Source organism: Trichechus manatus, unplaced genomic scaffold, assembly GCF_000243295.1.
Source record: "Trichechus manatus latirostris isolate Lorelei unplaced genomic scaffold, TriManLat1.0 scaffold00236, whole genome shotgun sequence".
NCBI classification, from domain to species: Eukaryota; Metazoa; Chordata; class Mammalia; order Sirenia; family Trichechidae; genus Trichechus; species Trichechus manatus.
In genome coordinates, this window is record NW_004444172.1 from 1,192,659 (window position 1) to 1,220,078 (window position 27,420).

General features: G+C 37.5%; 2 protein-coding genes across 2 annotated transcripts; both read left to right on the plus strand.

The window, feature by feature from the left end:
- Positions 1-8,943: 8,943 nt before the first annotated feature.
- On the plus strand, positions 8,944-10,037 carry LOC101351457 (olfactory receptor 8K3-like). Its single transcript, XM_004389227.2, has one exon. The coding sequence runs from the start codon at positions 9,090-9,092 to the stop codon at positions 10,035-10,037; it is 948 nt and encodes a 315-aa protein (XP_004389284.1). The 5' UTR covers positions 8,944-9,089.
- A 14,918-nt stretch (positions 10,038-24,955) lies between these two features.
- On the plus strand, positions 24,956-26,360 carry LOC101351725 (olfactory receptor 8K3-like). Its single transcript, XM_004389228.2, has 2 exons — positions 24,956-25,272; positions 25,413-26,360. Exons 1-2 carry the CDS (start codon positions 25,237-25,239, stop codon positions 26,358-26,360), a joined length of 984 nt encoding a protein of 327 aa, XP_004389285.2. The 5' UTR covers positions 24,956-25,236.
- Positions 26,361-27,420: the final 1,060 nt, after the last annotated feature.

Consider the following 27,420-nt stretch of genomic DNA (forward strand, 5'->3'; position numbering starts at 1 on the left):
TAGCATTTCTTTGTGAATTTACTTTCAGATTATTGGTTTACTTAAAAAAAAAAAAAAAAAAAAAGCCTGTTTGGATTTTAAGTATGGTTGCAATGACTCTATAGATACATTTGCAGATTTCTTAGATATAACACTGGTAATGGACTGAATTGTGTCTCCCAATATATGTTTCAATTTGGCTAGGCCATGATTCCCAGTATTTGTGGTTGTCCAACAGTTTGTGATCTGATGTGATTATCCTACCTGTTGTAAATCCTAACCGTTAAGATGTTAATGAGTTAGGATTAGAGGCAATTATGTTAATGAGTAAGGACTCAACCTATTGGATTAGGTTGTATTTTGAGTGACTCTCCTGAGATATGAAAGACAGAAGCAAGCTGAGAGGAGTGGAACCTCATGCCACCAAGAAAGAAGCTCCAGGAGTGGACCACATCCTTTGTACCCAGGGTCCTGGAGCTGAGAAGTTCCTAGATCAGGGGAAGATTGATGTGAAGGACCTTTCCCCAGAGCTGACAGAGAAAGAAAGCCTTCCCCTGGAATTGGCTTTCTGAATTTGGATTTCTAGCTTCCTAAACTATGAGATGAGTCAGAATCAACTCGACATCAATAGGTAAATGGTGAAAGAATAAGCTTCTGTTTGTTAAAGACATCCACTTGTGGTAACACTAAAATTAAAATCCATAAAAAGTTTGACCACACCAAATTTTAAAACTTCATTCTTCAAAGACACTTGTATAGAAATAAGTTACATTCTAAGAGAAAAAATTTTCTAAATATATATCTCATAAATGACTTGTGTCTGTAATATACACAGAGTGCACAGAACTTAAAAAAAAGAAAAGAAAAGAAACAGTCTGCAAAATTGGTCGTAAAAATGAACAATAACTTATCCAAAAAAATATGCAGCTGGCAAATAAGCATATAAAAATACTTAGCATCATTATTAATTAATGAATTTCAAGTTAAAACATTAATGGTATAATTCTTTACACCTATTAGAATATCAGTTGGTAAGTATTAGGAGGAATTGGAACATTCATAAAATGTTAGTGAAAAATTAAAATGGTATAAACACTTTAAAAAATCACTCACTTTAAGCATCAGGGTTTTAAAAAGCTAACCATATCTCAGGGACCATCTAGCTAAATTGGCATAACAGTTTATAAAGACAATGTTCTACATTCTACTTAGGTGAATAGCATCTGGGGTCTTAAAAGCCTGTGAGCAGCCATCTAAAATACTCCACTTGTCTCACCCCGTCGGGAGCAAGGGAGAATGAAGAGAACAGGATACAAGGAAAAGACTAGTCCAAAGGACTAATGGACCACAGCTACCAAGGCCTCCACCGGACTGAGTCTAGTACAGCTAGATGGTGCCTGGCTACCACCACTGACTGCTCTGACTGGGATCACAGTAGAGGGTTCTGGTCAGAGCTGGAGAAGAATGTAGAACAAAATTCTAACACACACAAAAAAGATCAGATTCACTGGCTTGAAAGAGACTGAGAACCCCTGAGAGTACGGCCCACAGACACCCTTTTATCTCCGTGGTGAAGTCAATTCCGAGGTTCACTGTTCAGCTGGGGATTGGACAGCCCCATGAAACAAAATAGGACTAAAGAGGCACAGCAGTCCAGGGACAAGGACTAGAAGGCAGAAGGGGACAGGAAAGCTGGTGATAGGGAACCCAAGCCTGAGTAAAGACAGTGTTGACATGAAGTGGAGTTGTTAACCATTGTCATAGGGCAACATGTGTACTAACTGTTTAATGAGAAACTATTTCGTTCTATAAACCTTCATCTAAGGTGAGAATAGCAGCACAACTGGAAGAACATAATCGATGTCATTGAACTGTGCATGTAGAAATTTTTGAAATGGTGTATCTTTGGCTATGTATATTTTCACAAAAAAAAAAGTTGAGAAAGGAGAGGGTTGACATGTCTTGGGGTTGTTAAGCAATGTCATAAGACAGTTAAGTGTACTGTTTAAAGAGAAACTCTTTGTTCTATATACCTCCACCTAAAGTACAATTAAAAAAAAGGAAAAAAGTAGACATTAAAAAAAAAGCTAACCATAGTTTTATCATAAAATTTAGCCATTTTATTCATATATATCTACCCAAGAGACGTGACAACACTTTTCCTTATAAAGATGTGTATACAAGTGTCCACAGCAAATTTATTTGTAACAGTCAAAAACTAGAATCAACCCAACTGTTCATCTACTTGAGAATGAATAAATAAATTGTGTTATATCCAAGAAAATAAATACCATTCAACAATAAACAATACTGAATTATTAGTACATGCAAATATATTGATGAAAAGCACAAATGGATAAATCGGACTTTGTCAAAATTAAAGCTACTCACACTTGGACATTTATCCCAGAGGAATGAAACTTGTGTTCGTACAATAACCCTTACACAAATTAGTAGATAAGTGGTAACTTTGGTGAAGTGTAAGACAGTACACAATACTGGGGAAGTCATCACAACTTGACTAGGGCAAAGTCATAGTAGCTTCACAGACACATCCAAATGCCCTGAGAGACTGAGCTACGGGACTGAGGCCTGGGGACCATGGTCTCTGGGGACATCTAGCTATATTGGCATAACATAGTCTATTAAGAAAATGCTCTACATTCAACTGTGGTGAGTAGAGACTAGGGTCTTAAAAGCCTGCAAGAAGCCATCTAAGATACACCTACTGGTCCCATTCTGGCTAGAGCAAAGGAGAATGAAGAAGACCAAAGACACAAGGATAAGGTTGCTACAAAGGACGAATAGACCACAACTACTACAACCTCAGCTAGACTGAGCCAAGAACAACTAGACAATTCCTCGTTACCACCACCAACTGCTCTGGCAGGGATCACAATAGAGGGTCTCAGATAGTGCAGGAGAAACATGTAGAACAAAATGCACATTCACACACACACATACACAAAAAAAAAAAAAGACCAGGCTTGCTGGTCTGACAGAGACTGGAAAAACCCCAAGAGTATGGACCCTGGACATATTTTTAAATCAGCACTAAAGTCATTCCATTATATATCATAATTAAGAAAAAAAAAGTCACAAATGGATACATGACAAATATTTACAATGATAAAATGCATCAAAAAGTTTTATAGCACAAAAAGGCATATTCATGATAGAATATTACATGCAATACCACACTTTACAAGGTGTGATGGTTAAGGTTACGTGTCAACTTGCCTGGGGCATGATTCTCAGTGGTTTGGCATTCCTATGATCACTTCCGTGATGAGATTTGATATAATGTGGTCACCTCCATGATGGAATCTGCTGTGAGTAGCCAGTCAGCTGAAAGGGAGTTTCACTGGATATGTGGCCTACATAGAATAAAAGTGGACATTCTGGCAAGGCTTGTGGACTTCTACTCTCTCTGTATCCTGCAGCTGGCTCCTGCTCATCTGACCTCTGGTTCTTGGGAGTTGAGCTAGCAGCTTGCCTGCGGTCTTGCTTGCTAAGCTTGGATTCTTCGATATTCCCAGCCTATGAGCAAGAGCCTGGCTTTCTGATTTACAGATGTTGAATTAGCCAGCCCCTGCAGCTACATGAATCAGCAGAAGCTTATATCCTGACCCACGGACTTGGGATGTTCCAGCTTCTACAGACACATGAGCCATATCCTTGATACAAATCTCTCTCTGTAGATATATTTATATACTTTACTGGTTTTGCTTCTCTAGAGAACCCAGCCTAAGACACAAAGGTATATTGACAGGGTAGAGCATATGTCAAGCATGGCTGAATATGTGTGAAGATGAGAAAGATGTTTTGGAATAAGGATTGTACAGAATGGAAAACCATACAATATTGAAATATAATAAAGGAAAATAAAACAAACAAGGAAAAAACCGAAATAGACAGTTGATAGCAATTGCCCATGAAATGAGAAATGAGAGTAACATTTCTGTTCCTGAGGTAAAAAAAAAACTAACAAACAAAAAAACCCTGAACAATAACAATAACAGCACCAATAACAGGAGCAAACAAGGAAGTGATATCTCACATATGCACAACACATGACATTTATTCCATTTAAGTCTTTTAAATAATGTGATAAGAGACTATTTAAGCACTTCTTCATTTTGTCACCCACTTGAAGAGACCACTGTGGAAATGGAGAATATTGATAGTTCTGTTTCATAGAATCAATATTATAATCCAGAACCATTTATCATAAATATGGAACATTAACAAAGAGTAAAATCTAAGAATGTATGAAATAGATAAATACAGACATGCACACACACTGTATGAAGAAAAACTTGGTCACTGGTGAATACACATTGTCCTAGACAATTAACAGGCAACCCCCAGATGTTTTGTTAAGCTTTCAAATGCGGCAGGGACAGTCAATAAATTGCTTGGCATCTCCTCAGGGAGAATCTCCAAGGGTGAAAAAAATTCCATAAATTCTTCTCGGTATGCCATGTTAAGAAGCACATGGGAGAGTCAAGACAGAGGCATCATTACAGGTAAAAAGAGAGACTATTTCCATATTTTGCCAATATCCAGAATGTTTCAGTGACACTTGCAGGGTCCCACCATTATTCAATGGCAAAATTACTGAAAAATGCTAGCATTTCTGATTCAGTTCTGTGTGAGGCTAGGATTGCTCTTCCTTTTTTCTTCATACTATTTTTTTTTCAAATATTCACAGTTTGTTTCAGAGGCTAAGTGCTCATAAGCATCTTTGAAACATTTTCATTGTATGGCTAAATAATATTTTTCCTTTGTTTAAGTAATTACATTAAAAAAAGCCTGTGAGCAGCCATATAAGATACTACAGTGGTCTCACTCCTTCAGGAGCAAGGGAAAACGTAGAAAATTAAAGACACAAAGGAAATATTACTCCATAGGACTAATAGACCACAACTAACATGGCCTTCACCAGACTGAGTCCAGTACTACGAGATGGTGCCCGGCTACCACCACTTACTACTTTCACAGTGATAATAATAGAGGGTCCTGGACAGAGCTGGAGAAAAATGTAGAACAAAATTCTAACTCAAAGAAGATCAGATTTACTGGCCTGACAGTGGCTGGAGAAACCCTGAGAGTATGGCTCCTGGACATCCTTTTAGCTTGGTAACATAGTCACTCTAATAGTTCACCTATTAGACAAAGATTAGACAGACTCATAGGACAAAACGAGACTAAAGGGACACACCAGCCCAGGGACAAGGACAAGAAGGCAGGAGGGGACAGGAAAGCTGGTAATAGGGAACCCAAGTTCGAGAAGGGAGAGTACTGACATGTCATGGGTTTGTTAACCAATGTCATAAAACAAGACGTGTAGTGTTTAATGAGAAAGTTATTTGTTCTATAAACCTCCATCTAAAGTACAGTAAATTTAAAAAAAAAAAGTTGTCCTGGAGTCAGTTTTGCCTCATAGCTACCGCATGTATGTCAGAGAACTGTGCTCCATAGGTTTTTCAATAGCTGTGACCTTTCAGAAACAGAGCTTTTTTCTTCCGAGATCTAAGTGGACTTGATTCTCCAAGCTTTCAGTTTAAAGCTGAGTGCTTAAATATTTGCGCCACCCAGGTGGCCTAATTATGTGAATAATAAATCTCAAATACCAAAGCAAAGGAAGCATATGCAATATTAAAAAACACTGTAGCAGAATTATGAAGCTGCAAATACTCAGTCTCCAATGTTGATGTCTTTCCAAATCCTTAGTTATAACCTGCCTCTAGGCTCTTCTTACGTCCCTCTCAAGTATAATTTAATATTCAATGCATATTTAAATAACTTTAAATGTGCATTTTTGCTAATGTATTGATGAGGAAACATAAATCTCCATCTCACAATTCATACTGACATGCGAAAAACAACTTTTGAAGTTTAGGAAAACTCAAAACAAAAAAAAAAGTACCCAGTTTTATGACGGTAGTATACTATATACCATATTCTTCAGTTTCCAGTGGAATCTAGCAGAAAGAAGATATAATTTTCTCAAAGTGTTAGGCTTTATAAAATGAATATTAGATACTCAACAAAGATAGTAAACTATGAAAAATAATTTGGTTGAGTGAAAGGAAAACCAGTACTTACAAATGTAAGTACTTTTTTCCTTCACCCTTACATCATTGCAAAGAAACAAGATATATATTACTTTTGTTGCATTCACTGAAGATAGTTGATATCCTAATTGTAATGTTTACTGATACCCCATTCAGTACTTTTTTAAAACATTTTATTGTGCTTTAGATGAAAGTTTACCTAGCAAATTAATTTTCCAATCAAAGATTCTCACACAAAATGTGTCAGCATTCTCCTCATTTCCTCCCTGGTTTCCCTGTTTCCAGTAGTCAGGTTGCCCTGTCCCTCCCCACCTTCTTTCCCTTTTGGTCTCCTATAGTTGATTGTTCCCAGCGGCACAATCTTCAAAGATGTAATTGTTCATTTTATAGCCTCATCTGTTATTGGGCTGAAAGGTGGCCTCTGGGAGAGTCTATAGTTTTATGTTAGAAAATTGTTTTAGAGCAATAGTCTCAGGGGTTTCTCTAGCCTCTTTCAAACCAGTAAATCTGGTCTTTCTTTTTTAAATTTTTTTTCCAAATTTGAATTTTGTTCTACATTCTTTACCCATTCGAACCCAAACTTTCTATTGTGATCCTGGTCAGAGTGGTTTGTAGTGGTAGTCAGGCACCATCTAGTTCTTCTGGTCTCACGTTAGAGGAGATTGTGGCTATGTGGCCCATTAGTCCTTTGGACTTATTGCTTCCTTGAGTGTTCCGTTTTCTTCATTCTCCTTTGCTCTAGGCAAGAGGAGAATAATAGTTGTTTCTCTGACATAAGCAATGTGTGAGTATAGGGTCACAATCTTATAAGCAATGTTTCATATGAGATAGTGTATCTCCCCTGTAACCATTTTATGATTTAATAGATAATTTTGTAGTTTTCTATTTGCTTGATTAGTCCTCACTCAGAGAATGCTGGTACTGCTATTTTTATTGTAAGTAGTATATTTCAAACCCTTAATTCTTTTCCCTTAAACTACCGTCCTCATCTTTCTCTGGCATTTTTTCTTTTAATCTGTCATACCTTAGGGATATATATATACACTTTAATTTAAATATACTTATGTTTATATACATTATGTACTATACAATAGTTTAAACTACAGGATTTATTTATCCAAATGAATTTTTTTAATGAAACTTCATTATGTAAAATCAGTCACAAGGACCTCACTTTCTCCCAGTTTGCTCAAATTTCCTTTCACAATCTTAGATTCTTCCATGAGAAAATATATCTGATTTGTTACAAACAACTTTGTATACATTAGTTATAATGAAAATGCCCCTAGGTTAGGATATATTTTAAGTAAATTAGTATTGTAACTGCTGTCAAGTCGATCCTGACTTAGTAGAGACCTCCTAGGGTTTCCAAGTCTGTACATCTCTATGGAAGCAGACTGCCACATCATTCTCCCACTGAGACCCTGGAGGTTTGAAGCGCAGAACTTTACATTAGCAATCAATCAACTTATATTAAAATGTTTTAAGTAAGGTAGAAGATATATAATCTGGAAGACTGGCACACTGATGGTCCAATTTTAGTCATGAAATTGAGAATGGGGGAGGGAAAGGCTGGGATGAGTGACATGGATAACACGCTACTCAACCTACTCATCATCATAACTCTGACGCAGAAGCTAAGTCACACTAGAGGAATTTACACATGCATATGTAAAGAAAATTCCTTTCAGGTAACTTACTGTCATCATCTTAAGAACAACAAAAACACTGCATAATTGGAATTTGAGAGTTAAATCCTGATACCTTAAACACATTGACACATTTAATCCTCATTTATTTTTTCAACAACCCTGAAGGGGTTGTGGTCATTTCACAAGTGTGGATAAAGAGATTAAGTTATCTTATTCTACAGCCCACAAGTGGAGGTATAACAGAGACTATATCTGCATGGGTTCACCACCTGGAATATTTTCCTGCACAAAGACAAATAATCCCTACCACTATGATCTATTAGACTTTCCTTGTTAATACATGTGTTCAATACTTGTCAAGTATGTTGTTTCAGTCTATACCACTAGTGGCACAAGGGGTTTTATAGGACTATGTTTTGAAGTAAGGCATATTAAATATTGCCAAACATTTGGTGAATTTGCACCTTAAAATTTTTAAAATGAAACAAATATACATACAAAATTTTGTAAATGGCAGTATGTAATCATCATTCTAGGTATAAAAAAGAAAGTTTAGTAACCATCATACACTTAACAAATAAAATTTTTAACTTTTTTTTATTTTTGCTTCATATATCTATGTGTATAAAAGACAAACAAACCAAACCCATTGTCATCTAGTCAATTACAACTCATAAAGAGCTTATAGGACAGAGTAGAACTGTCCCAAAGGTTTTCCAAGGAGCAGCTGGTAGATTCGAAAGGCTGGCTTTTTGGTTACCGCCAAGCTCTTAACCACTGCTCCACCCTGAATCCCGTCTATGTATATGTATAAGCGCATGTGCATGTATATGTATATGTACATCTACATCTACACGTACACGTACACCTACATTTAAACCTACATCTTTATCTGTGTATATCTCTATCTCTATGTGTATTTCTATCTCAATACCTATATCTATAACAAAGTTTCTGAACTTCCGCCATAGTGACATTATGGAATGGAAATTTTGTAATTGTGGGGAGTTACCTTGAAGATAGTAGAACGTTTAGTAACATCTCAGGCCTCCATTAGAAACCAGTAGTACCCTTCTTCTAGTTGTGACATCCAAAATGTCTCACAATGACAAATATTCCTTGGGGAGCCAGTTTTCCCCAGCTGATAACAAGTTAGCATTCTCTTTCTCTCCCTCTTTCCCTCTCTCTCTATCTTCATGACCTGTACTTTATTTGTGGGAGTGAATTTACTTTCAAATACCTATACTGGAAAGTTTTGATTTATCTTATTCATTTAGCATATTGCTTTTGTATACTAAAAATCTACCGGATGATGCTACATAAAACGTATTGACTGTGCTAATGTCTCTATCCAGAATAGGTTTCCTGATAGACCAGGATGGAAAAACATAACCTAACTATGCTAAAAGAATTCATTCTGACGGGAATCACAGACCGCCCTGAGCTGCAAGCTCCACTGTTTGGGCTATTACTCATCATCTACATGATTTCAATGGTGGGCAACTTGGGCATGATCATCCTCACCAAGATAGATTCCAAGCTACAAACACCCATGTACTTTTTTCTCAGACACCTGGCTATTACTGATTTTGGTTATTCAACAGCTGTGGGACCTAAAATGTTAGTAAATTTTGTTGTGAATGAAAATACAATCTCCTATTATTTTTGTGCTACACAGCTAGCTTTCTTTATTGTGTTCATAGCTAGTGAACTTTTTATTCTGTCAGCAATGTCCTATGACCGCTATGTGGCCATCTGTAACCCTCTGCTCTACACAGTCATCATGCCACAAAGGACGTGTTGGGTGCTGGTGGCAATCCCCTATCTCTACAGCACATTTGTTTCTCTTCTGGTCACCATAAAGATTTTTAACTTATCCTTTTGTGGCCACAATGTCATCAGGCATTTCTACTGTGACAATCTTGCCTTGTTATCTTTGCTCTGCTCAAACACATATGAAATTGAATTGATCACTCTCATCTTATCAGTTTTTGAATTGATTTCATCCCTTCTAATAGTTCTTGTTTCTTACCTGCTTGTTTTTGTAGCCATTCTCAGGATGAACTCAGCTGAGGGCAGGCACAAGGCTTTCTCCACTTGTGGATCCCACCTGACAGTGGTGGTAGTTTTCTATGGGACTTTAATCTTTATGTACATGCAGCCTAAGTCCAGTCATTGCACTGACACTGATAAAGTGGCTTCCATATTTTACACCTTGGTCATCCCCATGTTGAATCCCTTGATTTATAGTTTGAGGAACAAAGATGTAAAATATGCCCTACATAGGACATGGAAAAAAATGTGCAATGTCTTTTCTACAGTTTGATGCATCCTATGGTTCCTATAAATTCCATCATAGGCTTCAAACCTTGTCTGTGTGCCTCCATTGGGAATAGTGAGCACAAATATATTCCACACGTATTTAGAAATTTCCTTCTATGTGCCAGTCACTTTTCTAAATACTCTGATGAACAAGAGTGAAAACCTCTGCCTTCCTTGAAGGGAAGAGATGGATCACAAACATAATAATTAAGTAAATTTTTTAGTATAGAAGAATGTGTTGGGGCCCTGGTGGCACAGTGGTTAAAGTGTTCAACTGCTAACTGAAAGGTCGGTTGTTCAAACCCATTAGCTACCACATGGGAGAGAGGTATGACAGTTGGCTTCCATAAAGATATACAGCCTTGAAGCCTATGGGCAGTTCTACTCTGTCTTTTAGGCTGGCGATGAGCTGGGATCTACTGGATCGTACTGCATTTGTTTTTTTTTTTTTTTTTGAAAATGTGCTATAAAACAAAACCCTTTGCCACTGAGTCGCTTCTGATTCCTAGCGACCCTATAGGATAGAGTAGAACTGCTCCATAGGGTTTTGAAGGATGGGCTGGTCATTCGAAGTGCTGACCTCTTGGTTAGCAGTCAAGTTCTTACCCAGTGCACCAGCAGGGCTCTAGGAGAAGGTGTTGGGGACCATGAAATCAGGTAAGGAGAGTGGATATGCTGAGTGGGAGTGGGAAAATTACTAGGTACAAAAAAGGAGTTACAAGGATTCAAGTGTATTTTTCAACTATTAGAATAAAATTGCAGTGTCAGTACATGTGTTTGTGTATGTATGTGTTTGTGTAAGCCGTTGCCTTCTGTTTTAGCCTTCATAGCCTTCTGAGGGAGGTATTAGACACCGGCCAAGTTGCTAGGAGTCTCAGTGTAGCTTGAGGATTTGAAGTACTCAGTTATCTAAATTTGCTCAAATGTCCCCTTTCCAGACCTTGAAGTTCCATTCTTTTCTTATTTATGCTTTTACTTTCACATGGAAATCTGTTAACTCAACATAGCTTGAAATTTAGCAATTCAAAGGTTCAGTTTTGCATCTGGCTTTGTTTTAATCAACTCATTTTGCCTAGATCAAAATATATACTAATTAAGATAAAGTTCTTAAAGTCATCCATAGTTGCTCCCAGGTTCATAATCCCTTCCTTCCCCATTCGTCGTTCTTATTTAATAATCATCTTTCTTGTTTCATGAGTTGTTATCTTTTCTTATCTATATGAACAACTTTTTTAAATGTTTATTTTTATGTGAATTTCCTTGGGTAACAGGATGTTCTGGTTGAGTGCTACGGCTGCTAACCAAAGGGTAGGCAGTTTGAATCCACCAGACACTGCTTGGAAACTCTATGGGACAGTTCTACTCTGTCCTATAGGATCACTCTGAGTTGGAATCGACTCGATGGCAACAGGTTTGATTTTGATTAACACGATAGTCTACGATGAGTTAAGTTTGCTGCTTCTGTTTCATTGGTTTTTCTTTCCTAAACTCTGGTCAATATTTATTATGCACTATGTTTTCACTGAGTTTTGTATACCATATTTGTGAGAGGCCTAATCAGATAATCCCATGGTTTGCAGTAAACTGTATTTCTAACTCAAGTAGGTGTGCTTTGTGACAAGGATAGTTGACAGTTATCAAGCCTTATGGACATAGTTGCTCCACGTTAACCCTCAAAATTTTTCATTTTTTTTTTCTTTTCAAAATTACTGGGATTTTATTGAAGCTACTAGAGTCTAAATTGTTTTCTTGGTTGTGGATCAAGAAATAAAATCCCATGTTTAGCCAATGAAATTTGAATAAAAATAATTTATTGAAATATAAGAAAAAGGTACACGTTATATTGTCATGTAAGCATAAATATTTTTAGAAGTTTGAAGCAGTTAGAAGGTGAAGATGGTCATGATAAGACAGAACTCCTCAGGCTGCAGAAAATTCCACTGTCTCAAAGCAGCTTGCTTGGTACGCCCTATATAGCTTTACATTAAAATCTTGGTTCCCCTCTCCTTAACTGCTTTCCAAAACTAGAGGAAATTGGCGGAAACCTATTCAGGCGCCATGTTGACATTCAGGATAAACTTTTTGACCTCATACTTAGTAATTTCTGTGCCTCTGGGTGGAGTTTAACTGCCATATTCTGAACATGCAATGTATGAAGTTATATGTACACCCCAATGCAGCTGCATATTATTGTTAATAATGTTGCTGATGTAACTTGTATGAACTTCCTATTTGTAAACCCCTTATGAGTAACCTTTCTCCTCACCCTGTCTGAGGAGTCATGGCAGCAGCAGCCCCAAGTATTTCCCTTCCTTGCACAAAGAAATAAAGGTACTTTTCTTCTCCCCCATCTCTGTCTCTTGTTTATTGTATGAGATGAGTTGTGCCAAAAAGAAGCTGGGTTTTCACCTGGGAAAATTTCTAGAAGTCAGCCAGGAGTCATCCTCTAAGTTCCAGAGGTGGATCGGACAACAGACTGTTCCCAAAGTCTGGTGCCACCAGGAGATTTCTCCCAGAGACCTTCTAGAAGCCCTGGAAATTGATTCACCTTGGACCCAATGGTAATTCCATGGTAGACACAAAACAGACCTGGTTATTTATTACATACCTAGTTAAGACCTTAGAAGAGTCCCAAGAAGCAAGAGGAATTAACCATTGAGGGCATTAAAGACTCTAGGTATTTGGAGTTATTTTGTAAATAACTGGGTAATTCCTAGGTAAGGACTTACAAGCCCCAAAAAGAGGGAGGAATTGACTGTTGAGGGCATAAAATGCTCTAGGTGTCTGTTATTAGGTTGGTGCACTGAATTAGGTTGTGTGAGTGTGTAAGGTGTGTGTATGAGCCTTTTAGACAGTTTGCATAAATGGACCCTGTGAGTCTCAAAAATGCTCACATGTTGAATAAGATTTTTATCGGGCAGAGTGCCAAGGATATACACAGAAAACTTCAAAAACATGAGGGAGGTGTGGAGTTGGGGATCTCGTGGCTTGTTAAGCTTGCCGACCAGGTATATACAATCAGGACCAGGAAAAGGAACAGAAAAATCACCAATCAGAAGAGAAAGGCCGCATTCCTGGACACTACCCTGTTTGGAAATGATCTGTCTCCTGCAAGCCCAAGAAGAGGAGAGCCCCTGAGGAGAGAGGGAGATGACAGGACCAGACTCTCCTTAGACAAAGACCAGTGCACCTAGTGCAAAGAGAGAGAATATTGGAAGACAGAGTGCCCTATATTCTTAACTAGAGTTAAGAAAGAGTATGGGGTTCCCCAGTGCCCCATGATGACAATAGGGGAAGACTCAGATTGAGGAGGACTGGAAGCAAGTCCCCCACCTAAGCCTCTAGTTATAATGAAGGTGGGGGGCACCTATATGGTTTCTAGTGGATACCAGAGCAACCCACTCAGTCCTGACCCACACATGGGAGTCTCAGGTAAGAGGAGAACCCTCCTTTCCTCCATCCTCTAACCTGTTCCATACAAAGGAAGCCATTAACACATTATTTTCTCTACGTGCCTCACTGTCTCATTCCCTTGCTGGAAGAGACTTGTTGTGCAAACTGCAAGCACAAATTTCTTTTGCTAAAGAGACCATGCAGATGCAGGTACTACCAGAGAATGGATAGTGACTGCAGATGGCCCTTACTGCAGAGTCGCTCACAAATTATAGAATGGAAGGACACATCCAGGGATCAGTAGGGCTAGACATAAAGGAAGCAGTGGTCCCATGGGTATGGGCCAACAAGGTGCCAGCATGCACCAAAAACATTCCCCCAGTGGCGGTTGAGCTCCAAACTGGCATTCTCCCCCAGTCTAACTTAAGCAATACCCCGTTGGATTGGAAGCCTGAAAGGCACTTGGAAAAATCTCACCAGATACCTGAAATATGGACTGCTCAGACCGTGTCAGTCATAGTTCAACATACCATCCTGCCAGTGAAGAAGAAAAACACAGAATACCAGTTCGTTCAGGATTTATGAGCAATCAACCAGGTAAGAGTAATGGTCCACCCTGTAGTTTCCAGCTGGTATACTCTACTATTGACCTTGTCACCCACTTTTTCCAGATTCACTGTACTGGTTCTGAAAGATGCATTCTTCTGCATCAGAGTGGTGGTGCTGGTGGGGGACGGAAATCTTTGCCTTTGAGTAAAAAGACCAGGACAATGGACAAAGGCAACAACTCTTCTGGCAAGTCCTTCTCCAGGGGTTTAAAAATAACTTCACTGTTTTTGGGCCCACCCTAGCTGAGGAACTGAGACAACTGATGGTGACCAATGGTATACTCTTCCAGTATGTTTACTCATTGCTAGCCATCGTGAGTATGCCTGCCTCCGGAATACCATAGAGGTTTTGAACTTTCTAGGAAATGTAGGGTATTGGGTCTCAAAAGAAAAAGCTCAGGTCAAACAAAAGGATGTGATTTATCTGGTTTTAAAATAAGATAAGGAGAGCTAGAATTCCTCCCTGCCCAAAAAGACTCTATCTGCACATCGGCGGCCTCTATTAACCGGAGACAGCACTGAGGTTTTTCGAGAATGGCTGGTTTTTGCCTCATCTGGAAACCAAATTTCAGAATTATTGCCAAGCCATTACACCGAGCCTTAGAGGGAAAGGACACACACCTCTTAGAATGGACTGAGACAGAGCAACAGGATTTCAATACTGTTATATGACTGGGTTAAGAGACATTTAATTAGATCAAAGGTCCATGCCACTATTGCAACAATGGAAAAGAGCTGCCCCACCCATGAGAAAAATAATCCCAAGAGCACTGCTGAAGCCCCCCCAGGACTCCAGCAAACTGGGGCAATGCCTCCACATGACCAGCAGGTGGATTTCACTGAGATGCCTCAGGCTCCTGGGAATTACAAATACCTGCTTGTCTTTACTGAAACCTTCACTAACTAGGCTGAAGCTTTTCCTTGCAGGACTGAAACGGCAATTGAGGTTGTGAAGCACCTCCTGAATGAAATCTTCCCTTGAATCCAGCTTCCCATCTCCATTGGCAGTGACAAAGGCCCACATTTTGTGGCCTTGGTGGTGTAATTGGTGGCAATTGCCCTGAACATTAATTGGAACTTACACACAGCCTGGAGACCCCAGTCCAGCCTAAAGTAGAGAGAGCTAACGAGATTCTGAAGAGATACCTAGTAAAGCTGTACCAAGAGACTAAGCTAATATAGAGAAAGGCATTGCCTATGACCCTCTTGAGTGTTCGATCCACCCCTAGAAGCAAAAGAAAATTTAGTCCATTTAAGCTGTTACGTGGGCACCTTTTATTAGAGAAACCCAATATGACCAACGTAGCTTACCTTAATAATGACCAACCTCCCTCCCTCCACGAGGTTGGAGATGTTCAAGTTACTAAATATTTGCTGTCCCTTTGGGCAACTCTGTCTTCTCTCCACAGATACCCTCATCTGAGGAGACCCCCAGAGCCAGAAGTGCCCCTCTGTTCATTCTAGCGTGGTGATTGTGCCCTTCTCAAGGCATGGAAAGCCAACCCCCTTCAGCAGAAGTGGACTAGCCCTTTGGAACTCCTCTTTGCTTCCTTTACAATTGTCAAACTCAACAGGCTCAAAGCTTGAATCCACCACAGTGAAGTAAAGAAAACCACTCCGCCAGTTACCAAGGGAGAAACTCATCAGAACAGTGAGAACTGGACTTGTGAGTCAGTTGAGGACCTTAAGCACTTGTTTTCCCAGCACCCTCCTGCATGGGTAAGATTCCCTAAGAATGGAAGTTCAGAGAGGGTAAATAAATTATCCAAGTTCTACTCATGAAGGATAAATACACTGTTCAAGTTCACAGTGGTCTTAAGCATTAGAACCAAGTTTCAAACATGGCTTAGCTCCAGGTTCCAGTCTCATAACTGCTACTCTAGATTACCTCTTAATGTGAATTTCCTGCTTTAATGATGTCGTCTCTGAGATGACAGAGAGTATCAGATTAAAAGAAGAGAAGCAGCAGTGGGTTTCATAAAATAGTGAGTAACTAGGACAATGTCTGGGAGAGAATAAATTTGACAAAGGCAATGAATTAATAAATTGAGTCAGCAAGGTAATCGGTTCATTTTGGATGCCTGAGTTGCTCAAACCAAATAATAGAAAATGATCACAAAGTGAATGCAGGACGTATTCTGGACAGGTTTATCATAAACGTGCAGTGCAGGATATTATGAATTATCATTAAGTAGCAAGGAAAAGGAGCCCTGGTGACACAGTGGTTAACAGCTCAGCTGCTAACCAAAATGTTGGCAGTTTGCATCTACCAGCCACTCCTTCGAAACTCTAGGGAGCAGATCTACTCTGTCCTATAGGGTCTCTATGAGTCAGAATCGACTAAATGGCAAGGGTTGTTTTTTGGTTTAGTAAGGAAGATGCTAAAAATAAATAAACAAAAAGTTCCCATTTTAAAAAATGATTTGTTAATTTCTGACTTAAGAAGTTTAGCCAGGTTTAAAAAAAAAATAAGATACAAGCAGCATTAAAGAAAAGAGCTAAATCATCATTACTAATGATTTGTAGAAGTCTGCCAGGGCCTTGTTAAAACTGATGTTACTTCCTTAAAAAGGGAGGTTTGTGAGGAGAAGATTTATTCCCCGTCATCTTCTGCTTCTTGTTCTTTGTGGCTGTGTGAGCTTCAATTTTTTGGGAATTTAATTTAAGGGCAAGAAATTTTCAAATATATTAACTTTGGTTTTGCTGAGCTAGTGAAACAATGAGAGCCATCAGGCACCACTACTGGACTTTTTTTTTTTTTTTAATTAAGAAATCCCTCTTCCTTGAGCTAATGTTTGAGTGATTCATTTACTTATTGAATGTTTTATTACATGCAGTGGAGAGAGACAGAAGCACCACATGCAATTGTGATGGCTGGACACCAGGGAATTGTAGGTTGTGTCATTCATATAGACTAAGATCTGAAAGAACCAGCTGCAATTGTGCAATATATTGGGTATTGCCATGATTGATGTAAGCATCCAAGAGCTTCCTACCACAGTAATCAACAGATCAAAAGGAACAACACACAATTCAGTGATGTCTACCAACCCAAAGAAATAAAGTTGTCCAATCCACCGATATAGCTTTTCATTGAAGGAGCTCCTGAAAATAAGAGAGACAGAGAAAAAGAAAAAGAGGGAGAGAGAATGATAAGAAAATACTAACTGAGGAATATGAGTATACAAGTTAAGTATGATTACAGTTATAATAAGAAATAATCTACGATTCAATAAAATACTTAATGAATCCCCGATAATCTCAATAGTTGTACTTGTTGTTAGGCGCCATTGAGTTGGTTCTGACTCACAGAAACTCCATGCACTCAGGGAGAGGCTCAAAGGCTGAGAGAAAGCTATAAGTTTTCCCACTGTGCCATGTAAAGAAATGCATGAGGTGTCAAAACAGATTCATTACAGGTAAAAGGTAAATTTATTTAATGTAGTGCCATGTTTTACTAATATCTAGAATGTTTTAGTGACATTTTCAAGGGTCCACTTTTAATCAACGGCAAAGCCACAGCAAAATATTAAGAATTTTGATTCACTTCTGCTTTCCACCATTATTCTTGATATGTTTTCTATGAGGTAAATGTGGACTTCATGTGCTCACTTTTATAAGCTAATGCTCTGAGGTTTAATTTCTGCATTTGTCTGCTAACAGTTTACTCAGAGACCTCTCTGCTCATACTGTTCAGGAATAGATATCTGTCAGAGAGATAAATAGATTCATAGCTAGACAGACAGATAGATACACATACATACTTAGAAGGCAGTGATGATCACAAAGTTTTAAACCTACAATTCTGTTATATTATCTGGTAAGGTTATTCTTGTATTTTTAAAACATTTGTGGTGTATTCAGATACATTTCTTAAAGTTTATACTTAAATTTATCTGTGATAGCTCATGGCACATGAAGTTCCAACGTTTAAAGGAACATACTTCATGATCAAAAAGATTTTAAATAGCTTCAGATAATTCACATATATGTCAATGTCAGTATATTTTTCTCCTATACTATTGTGTCGTATGGTGTTATTAATTTATTATTATTAAATTTTAATATAAATATAAACAGTAACAAAATAAAGTTATTATATTCAACAGGATCAGCTCGGTACTAGTTTTGGCTAAATCATCCCATTTTGTCTGTATCAGTGGATATACCAGTAAAGATAAGTTTATTGAGTTCAGCCATAGAAGTTTCCAGGTTTTTGCATTTTTTCTCTCCTGGATTGATATTGCTTCCTAATTGCACGCTTTTGTCTCATAGATTATTGTCCTTATCTCTACAGAAAACAATATTTACTCTTCTTTAGAGAAATTTTCTAATTGTTTATGTATCCTTTTGTAAGAGGTCTAGTATATGATGAGTTAGATTTGTCGCCTTGTTTTTGTTCAGCTGGATTTTCTCAAATTTGGTTGATATGAGTGTGCACTCTATTTTGATGAGGATCTACCATTTAAATTCATCATTTTGATTATCTACTCAGAAAGGGCAAAAGGTTATAAGCCATGCTTTGATCTATGCTGTGTTTCTAGTGAGAAATGTATGATACGTAGCATTTTATATATTTGACATGATTTCTGGACATAGTTGCTCCATGTTCCACCCTAATTTTCCATGCATATTTTATTATTTTTATTCTTTTAGAATTCAAAATATTTGCAATGAGAAAAAATTAATTTTTAGATATGCTAAGGTTGTGTTTACAAAAAATCCAATCTGAGTTTTAGGTTACAACCATACAAGGAAGAGTATATTTCCATAAATACAGATACTAGAAAACACATGATTAAAAAAAAAAAAATCACTGATAAAGGGGATATCAAAATGGAAATTTAAAATTCTCCCCATCCTCAGTCAGTCCAAGCCACTTGACTGGGAAATTCTATTAAGTGTTCAGGAAGAAAGAATTAGTTAATTCTATGCAAACTCTTCCACAAAACTGAAGAGAAGTGTATATTTGCAGTTTCTATATGAGGATAGCTTCACCATGATATCAAACACAGACAAAGGCATTAAAAGAAAACAACAGAGCATGTATGTGAAAAAATCCAAACAAAATTTTAAGAAATTGAGTCTGGCAATATGTAAAGACAATAGTACACCAAATTTGGTGTGCCCCAGGAATGCATGGTTAGTTTTGCATTAAAAAAATCAATTAATGACGCTCACCGTTATCACAAATTAGAAATGACTAACAATGTCATATAAATAGATGAAGAGAAACCTTTTAAAAGTCCCAATAATTGGGATAAAACTTTGACCAAATTAATATTAAAACGGCGTATCCTCAAACTAATAGAGGGCACACATGAACGACCTACAGCTACCACCATACATGGTATGAAAGGCTGAATACATTATCAGTAAGACCAGGAACAAAACGAGTAAACCTACTCTCACCAAATCTATTGCACATTTTAGTGGATGTTCTAGGTAACACAATAAGGCAGTAAAAGTTAAATAAATAAATAGAAAGCATCCAGATTGGAAAGGAAGAAGGGAAACTTTATTTATTGATAGGTGACATGTTTTTTTAATGTAAAAAATCTGAGTCTACAATACAGTTATAAAACTAAAAAGTTAACTCAGCATTTATTTGTGAATTTACTTTCAGCTTATTAGTTTATTTAAAAAAAACAAAAATACTGTTTGGATTTTAAGTGGGGTTTCATTGACTCTATAGATATATCGGTGATTTCATAGATGTAACACCAAAAACGAAATCCACAAAAAACTTGACCACATGAAATATTAAAACTTCTGCTATCAAAAGACACTGGTATAAAAACAAGTTATAAGCTGGGAGACAATATATTCAAATAATATATCTCATAAATGACTTGTGTCTATAATGTTTACTACCTCCCCCTTCTTCCTCACCCCCGTGCTACCCTCTTGCCATGAAGTCGATTCCAACTCATAGCAACCCTATAGGTCAGAGCAGAACTGCCCCACAGTTTTCCAAGGAGCGGCTGGTGGATTCAAACTGCCAACTTTTTGGTTAGCTACCCAGCTCTTTAACCACTGCGTCATCAGAGATCCATAATATATACAGGGATCTCAAAACTCAAAAAAAAAAAGAAAAGAAAATCAACAGTCCACAAAAATGGTCATAAAAATGAACAAAGCAAGAAAGTCAGACAACGTTCTGTTGGAAGCAACAAAATATCTACCATTAAAGAATTTTTGTTTTGTTAGGTACTTTCAAGTTATTTGCGACTCATAATGACCTATAGGACAGAGTAGAAATACCCCACAGGGTTCCCTAGGCTATAATATACATGGTTGCAGATGGCTACATCTTTTCTCCTCAGAATGGCTTATTGCTTCAAACAGGCAACCTTTAAGTTAACAGAGAGTGTTTGAACACTGCACCACCATGGCTCCTTCCATTACAGAATAGACAAGTGAAAAAAAAGTATGTGTATATATACATACATACAATTACATAGGACAAATATGCAAAAAAGTCACAAATGGATACATCACAATTATTTTCATTGACAAAATGCAGCAAAAAGATTTACAGCACAGTAAATATCTATTCATAAGGAAACGTTACACACAAGATACCACACTTTATAAGCATATACTGATATGGTAGAGCATATGTCAAGCACAACAGAGCATGTATTAAGGTAAGAAAGATGTTTTGGAATGAGGATTGGACAAAAAGGAAAAACACAAAATGTTGAAATGTAATGATAGAAAATAAAACAAACAAGCAAAAAACCTAAACAGACAGATGATGGCAAATTGATCATGAAATGAGAAGCAAGGGTAACATTTCTGATCCTGAGGTAGAAAAAAAAAAAGAAAGAAAACTTCAACAACAACAATAATAACAGCAAACAAGAAGTCATACTTCACATATGCACAATGCATTACTTTTACTCCATTTAAGGCTTTAAATAACGCAGTAAGAATGTGTTTAAGCACTTACTCATTTTGTCGTCTATTTGAAGAGACCACTGTAGAAATGTTGTATATTGATAGTTCTGTTTTACAGATGCAATATTTTAATCCAGATCCCTGGTTTGTTAAAATGGACAGTGAACAAAGAGTAAGATGCAAGAATGCATGAAACAGATAAATACAGACCTGTGTATACACTATATGAATAAAAACTTGGTCCTTGGTGAATAAAATTGTCCTGGACAATTAACAGACAACCCCCAGATATTTTGTTAAGCTTTCAAATGCTTCAGGGACAATCGATAAATTGCTTGACATATCCTCAAGGAGAATCTCCAAGGGAAAAAAAAAAATCTTTAAATTGTTCTCACCATGCCATGTAAAGAAGCACATGGGAGAATCAAGACAGAGGCTTCCTTACAGGTAAAAAAGAGAGAGTATTTCCATATTTTACCAATACCCAGAATGTTTCGGTGACACTTGCAGGGTCCCACTTTATTCAATGGCAAAGTCGTCGCAAAATATTAGGATTTCTGACTCAGTTCTGCGTGCATTCTACTTTTCAGCAGTGCCTAAGACTTGGATCTCTCTCCCTTTTTTCTTCTTCTTATTTTTTTTTCAAATATTCTCACCCTGTTTCAGAGGATAAATGCTCATAAGCATCTTTGAAACATTATCAATATATGGTTAAACAATATTTTTATTTTATATAAATAATCATATGAATAAAAAACAAAGAGAAAAAAAAAAAAAGTTGTCCTGGAGTCAATGTTGCCTCGTAGCTCCCCTGTGTGTGTCAGAGAACTGTGCTCCGTAGGTTTTTCAATGGCTGTGACCTTTCAGAAGTAGATCTTTGTTTCTTCCAAGGCATGTCTGAGTGAACTCAACCTGCCAAATGCCAGTTCGTAGCTGAGTGCTTAACTGTTTGCACCACCCAGGTGGCCTAATTATGTGAATGATAGAGCTCAAATATGAAAGTAAAGGAAGCATATGCACTATTAAAAAATACTGCAGTGGAACTAGGAAGCTGCAGCTATTCAGTCTCCAATGTTGACGTCCTTCTAACTTCTTAGTTATATACTGGCTCTAGGCTCTTCTTATGCCCCTCTCAAGTGTAATTGAATATTTAATGCATATTTAAATAAGTGTATAAACGTGCATTTTTGATAATCTCTTGGTGAGGAAACAAATATATTTTCATCTCACAATTCATGTCGAGATGTGAAAAGCAATTTTTGGAGTTTAGGAAATCTTTTAAGTACCCAGTTTTATGATGATAGTATAATATATACCATATTCTTCAGGTTCCTATGGAATCTGGCAGAAAGAAGACATAATTTTCTCAAAGAATATAGCTTTATAAAATGAGAATCAGATACTCACCAAAGATAGTAACCTCTGAAAAATAATTTGGTGTTATCCATAGAACTCCAAAGCTGTTGAGAGAAAGTCGTTTTATCTTCCCTTACCTTATAGGAAAATCAGTAGTTACCAATATAAATACTTGTTTCTATCACCCATTCGTCATTGCAGCTAAACAAGATTTATACTGATTTTATTGCATTCATTGAAGGAAACTGATTTCCTAGTTGTAATACCTACTGATACCCAATTCGTCACTTCTTTAAAAAAAAAAAAAAATACTGTGCTTAGGTGAAAGTTTAGAAAGCAAATTAATTTTCTAATCAAAGATTTGTGCACAAAATGTGTCAGCACTCTCCTTATTTCCTCCCTGGCTTCCCTGTTTCCATTAGTCAGGCTGCCCTGTCCCTCCCCACCTTCTTGCTCTTTTGGTCTCCTCTAGTTGATTGTTCTAATGGGCACATTCTTCACAGATGTTATTGTTTAATTTCATAGCCCCATCTGTTATTGCCCTGAAAGGTGGCCTCCAGGAGTATCAATAGTTTCATGTCAGAAAATTGTCTTAGGGCCATAGCCTCAGGGGTTTCTCTGGCCTCTTCCAAACAAGTAAATCTGATCTTTTTTTTTAATTTGAATTTGTTCTACATTTTTTACCTATTCTGCCAGGGACCCTCTATTGTGATCCTCGTCAGAGTGGTCTGTAGTGCTAGCCAGGCACCATCGAGTTCTTCTGGTCTCACATTAGAGGAGGTTGTGGTTCATGTGGCCTATTAGTCCCTTGGACTAACTACTTTCCTGCGTCTTCAGTTTTCTTCAATCTCCTTTGCTCCAGGCAGGAAGAGACCAACAGTTGCTTTACTGACATAAGCAATGTGTGTGTATAGGGTCACAGCCTTATAAGCAATGTTTTATATGAGATAGTGTATTTTCCCTGTAACCATTTTATTATTTAACATAATACTATTGTATTTTTCTATCTGCTTGATTATTCCTGACTCAGAGGATGCTGGTACTGCTATTTTCATTGTAAGTAGTATCATTTCAAATCATTAATTATTTTCCCTTAGACTGCCATTCTCATTCTTCTTGGGCATTTTTTTTTTTTTAATATGTGGTTTATTAGAGAGATGTATACACATTTTAATTTACATATACTTATGTTTATAAACATTATGGACTATATAATAGTTTAAACTAGAGGATTTCCTTATCCAAATGGAATTTTCTAATGAAATTTCATTATATAAAATCAATGACAGAGACCTCACTTTCTCCCAATTTGCTCAAATTTCCTCTCACTATCTTAGATTCTTCCATGAAAAAATATATCTGATTTGTTACAAACAACTTAGTATATGTTAGTTATAATGAAAATGTCCCTAGGTTAGGACATATCTTAAGTAAATTTATATTAAAACACACTGCTGTCAAGTGGATCCTGACTCAGTCGTGACCCCATAGGGTTTCCAAGGCTCTAAATCTCTATGGAAGCCGACAGCTAAGTCTTTCACCTGAGGAGCCCCTGGTGGTTTCGAACAGCCAAGCTTTAGATTAGCAGTCGATCAATTTATATTAAAATGTTTTAAATAAAGTAGAAGATATATAATCCAGAAGACTGGCACACTGATGGTACAATTTTAGTCATGAAGTTGAGGGTGGAGGAGGGAAGGGCTGGGTTCAGTTACATGGATACCACGTTACTCCACCTACTACTTATCATCTTAACCCTGACATAGAAGCTAATTCACACTAGAAGAATTTACATATGCGTATGTAAAGAAAACTTCTTTCAGGTAACTGTCATCATTTTAAAAACAACAACAGCACTATATACTTGATATTTGAGATCTATGTCCTGACACCTCAAATACATTGAAACATTTATTCCTCATTTATTTTTCAAGCAACCTTAAAGGAAGTGGTCATTTTGCTGATGTGGATAAGGAGATTAAGATATCTTATTCTATAACCTGCAAGTGGAGGTATAACAGAGACTCTATCTGGGTGTGTCTACCACCTGGAATATTTTCCTGTATAAAGACAAATAATCCCCATTACCATCTATTAGATTTTCCTTGTTAGTGCATATGTTCAATACCTGACAAGTATGTTGTTTCAGTCTGCACCTCCTGTGGCATAAGGGCTTTTATTGGCCTGTGTCTTGAAGCAAGGCTTATTCAATGTTTCCACTCATTCTGGGTATTTTCAATTTAAAATTTTTTAATGAAATTAACATATGTATTATAAGTTCATAAATCTCATCATGTGATTGTCATTAAATGGCAAACAGAATGTTTAGTAACCATCCATATAACTAACACTTAAAAATTTTAATTTTTTAAAAAAATTTTTCTTTATGTATCTACATGATTTAAAAAAACACACCAAACCTGTTGTCACTGAGTCAATTCCAACTCAGAGAGACCCTACAGGACAGAGTGGAACTTCCCCACTGGGTTTCCAAGGAGTGGCTGGTAGATTCGAAAGCCAACTTCTGGGTTAGCAGTCAAGCTCTTATCTATTGCTCCACTGGGGATCCTATCTATGTATATGTATATGTGTATGTATATGTGCATGTACACGTATGACTACATGTACATTTACACCTACACCTACACCTACATCTACATCTATATCTATATCAGAGTTTCTCAACCACCACCCTAGTGACATTTTGAACTGGAAATTTTGTTATTGTGGGGCGTTACACTGTATATAGTAGAATGTTTAGTAACATCCCAGGCCTCCATTAGATACTAATAATACCCTTCTCCTAGCTGTGACATCCAAAATATCCCAGACATTGACAAGTGTTCTTTGGGGAGTAAATTTTCACCTATTGATAAGAAGTTAGATTTCTCTTCCTCTTCCTCTTTCCTTCTCTCCCTTTCCCTCTCTCTCTCTCTATTACCTATGCTTTATTTGTGGGAAGTGAGTTTCCTTTCAAATGTCTATATTGGTAAGTTTTGATTTATCTTATTCATTTAGCATATTGCCTTTGTATAATAAAAAGCTACCAGACGATACTACATAAAACTTATTGACTATGCTGATGTCTCTATCCAGAATAGGTTTCCTGATAGACCAAGATGGAAAAACATAATCTAACAATGCTGAATGAATTCATTCTGATGGGAATCACATACCGCCCTGAGCTGCAGGCTCCGTTGTTCGGACTGTTCCTCATCATCTACATGATGTCAGTGGTGGGCAACTTGGGCATCATCATCCTCACCATGATAGACTCCAAGCTACAAACACCCATGTACTTTTTTCTCAGACACCTGGCTATCACTGATCTTGGTTACTCAACAACTGTAGGACCCAAAATGTTAGTAAACTTTCTTGTGGATGAAAATACAGTCTCCTACTATTTTTGTGCTACACAGCTAGCTTCCTTTATTATGTTCATGATTAGTGAACTATATATTCTGTCAGCAATGTCCTACGACCGCTATGCGGCCATCTGTAACCCTCTGCTCTACACAGTCATCATGTCACAGAGGACGTGTTGGGTGCTGGTGACAATCCCCTATCTCTATGGCACATTTGTTTCTCTTCTGGTCACCATGAAGATTTTTAATTTATCCTTCTGTGGCTACAACGTCATCAGGCATTTCTACTGTGACTGTCTCCCTTTGTTATCTTTGCTCTGCTCAAACAAACATGATATCGAATTGATCATTCTTATCTTTGCAGCTTTTGATTGTATTTCATCATTCCTAATAGTTGTTGTTTGTTATCTGCTTGTTCTAGCAGCCATTCTCAGGATGAACTCAGCTGAGGGCAGGCACAAGGCCTTTTCCACCTGTGGATCCCACCTGACGGTGGTGGTCGTGTTCTATGGGACTTTAACATTTATGTACATGCAGCGCAAGTCCAGTCATTCCATTAACATTGACAAAGTGGCTTCCATATTTTACACCCTGGTTATTCCCATGTTGAATCCCTTGATTTATAGCTTGAGGAACAAAAATGTAAAATTTGCCCTACATAGGACATGGAAAAAAATATGCAATATCTTTTCTACAGTTTAATGCATCATATGGTTCCTATAAATTACATCATGAGCTTCCAACTTGTCTGTGTGCTTCCACAGAGACTATCAAGCACAAATATATTCCATGTATGTTTATAAATTTCCTTCTATGTGTCAGTCACTCTTCTAAATACATTGAAGAACAAAAGAGTAAAAAGTTTGCCTTCCTTGAAGAGAAGAGATGGATAACAAACATAATAATTAAGTAAATTTTATACTATAAAAGAATGTGTTGGGACCCTGATGGCACAATGATTAAAGTGCTTGGCTGCTAAGTGAAAGGTCTGCGGTTCAAACTCACCAGCCACTCCTTGGGAGAAAAAGATGTGACAATCTGCTTCCATAAAGTTTTACAGCCTTAGAAACCCTATGGCGCAATTCTATTCTGTCCTATAGGATCCTTATGAGTCGGAATCAACTCAACAGCAGTGCATTTGGTTTTTTTGAGAATGTGCTAAAATACAAAACCCTTTGCCATTGAGTCTATTCTGACTCTTAGCGACCCGATAGGGCATAGGGGAGAGTAGAACTGCCCCATAGGGTTTCCAAGGAGTGGCTGACATTTTGGTTAGCAGCCAAGCTCTTACCCAATGCACCACCAGGGCTCCAGTAGACAGTGTTGGGAACCATGAAATCAGGCAAGGAGAGTAGATACGCTGAGTGGGAGTGGGAAATAGTACTAGGTACAAAGGTAGAGTTACAATGTTTCTGGTGTTTTTTTCAACTATTAGAATAAACTTTGCAGTGTCAGTACTTGCATTTGTGTACGCGTGTGTTTGTGTAAGCCCTTGCCTTTGTAGTTTCTGAGGTCGGTGTTAGATTCAGGCAGGTTGCAAGGAGTCTCAGTGTAGTGTGATGATTAAAATACTCAGTTATCCAAATTTGCTCAGATGTCCCCATTTCAGACTTTGGAGTTCTGTTTTTTCTTATTAGTGTCTTTACTTTCACATGTAAATGTGTTAACTCAACATACCTTGCAATTTAACAATTCAAAAGTTCAGCTCTGCATCTGACTTTGTTTTAATCAACCCATTTTGCCTAGATCAGAATATACACCA

Bases quoted from the DNA above. Each gene is read 5' to 3' on its own strand.
- LOC101351457 (XM_004389227.2), top strand. From the start codon at position 9,090: ATGGAAAAACATAACCTAACTATGCTAAAAGAATTCATTCTGACGGGA.
- LOC101351725 (XM_004389228.2), top strand. From the start codon at position 25,237: ATGCTTTATTTGTGGGAAGTGAGTTTCCTTTCAAAT. The intron at 25,273-25,412 runs GTCTATATTGGT...TGATAGACCAAG, and splicing joins AAGTGAGTTTCCTTTCAAAT to ATGGAAAAACATAATCTAAC.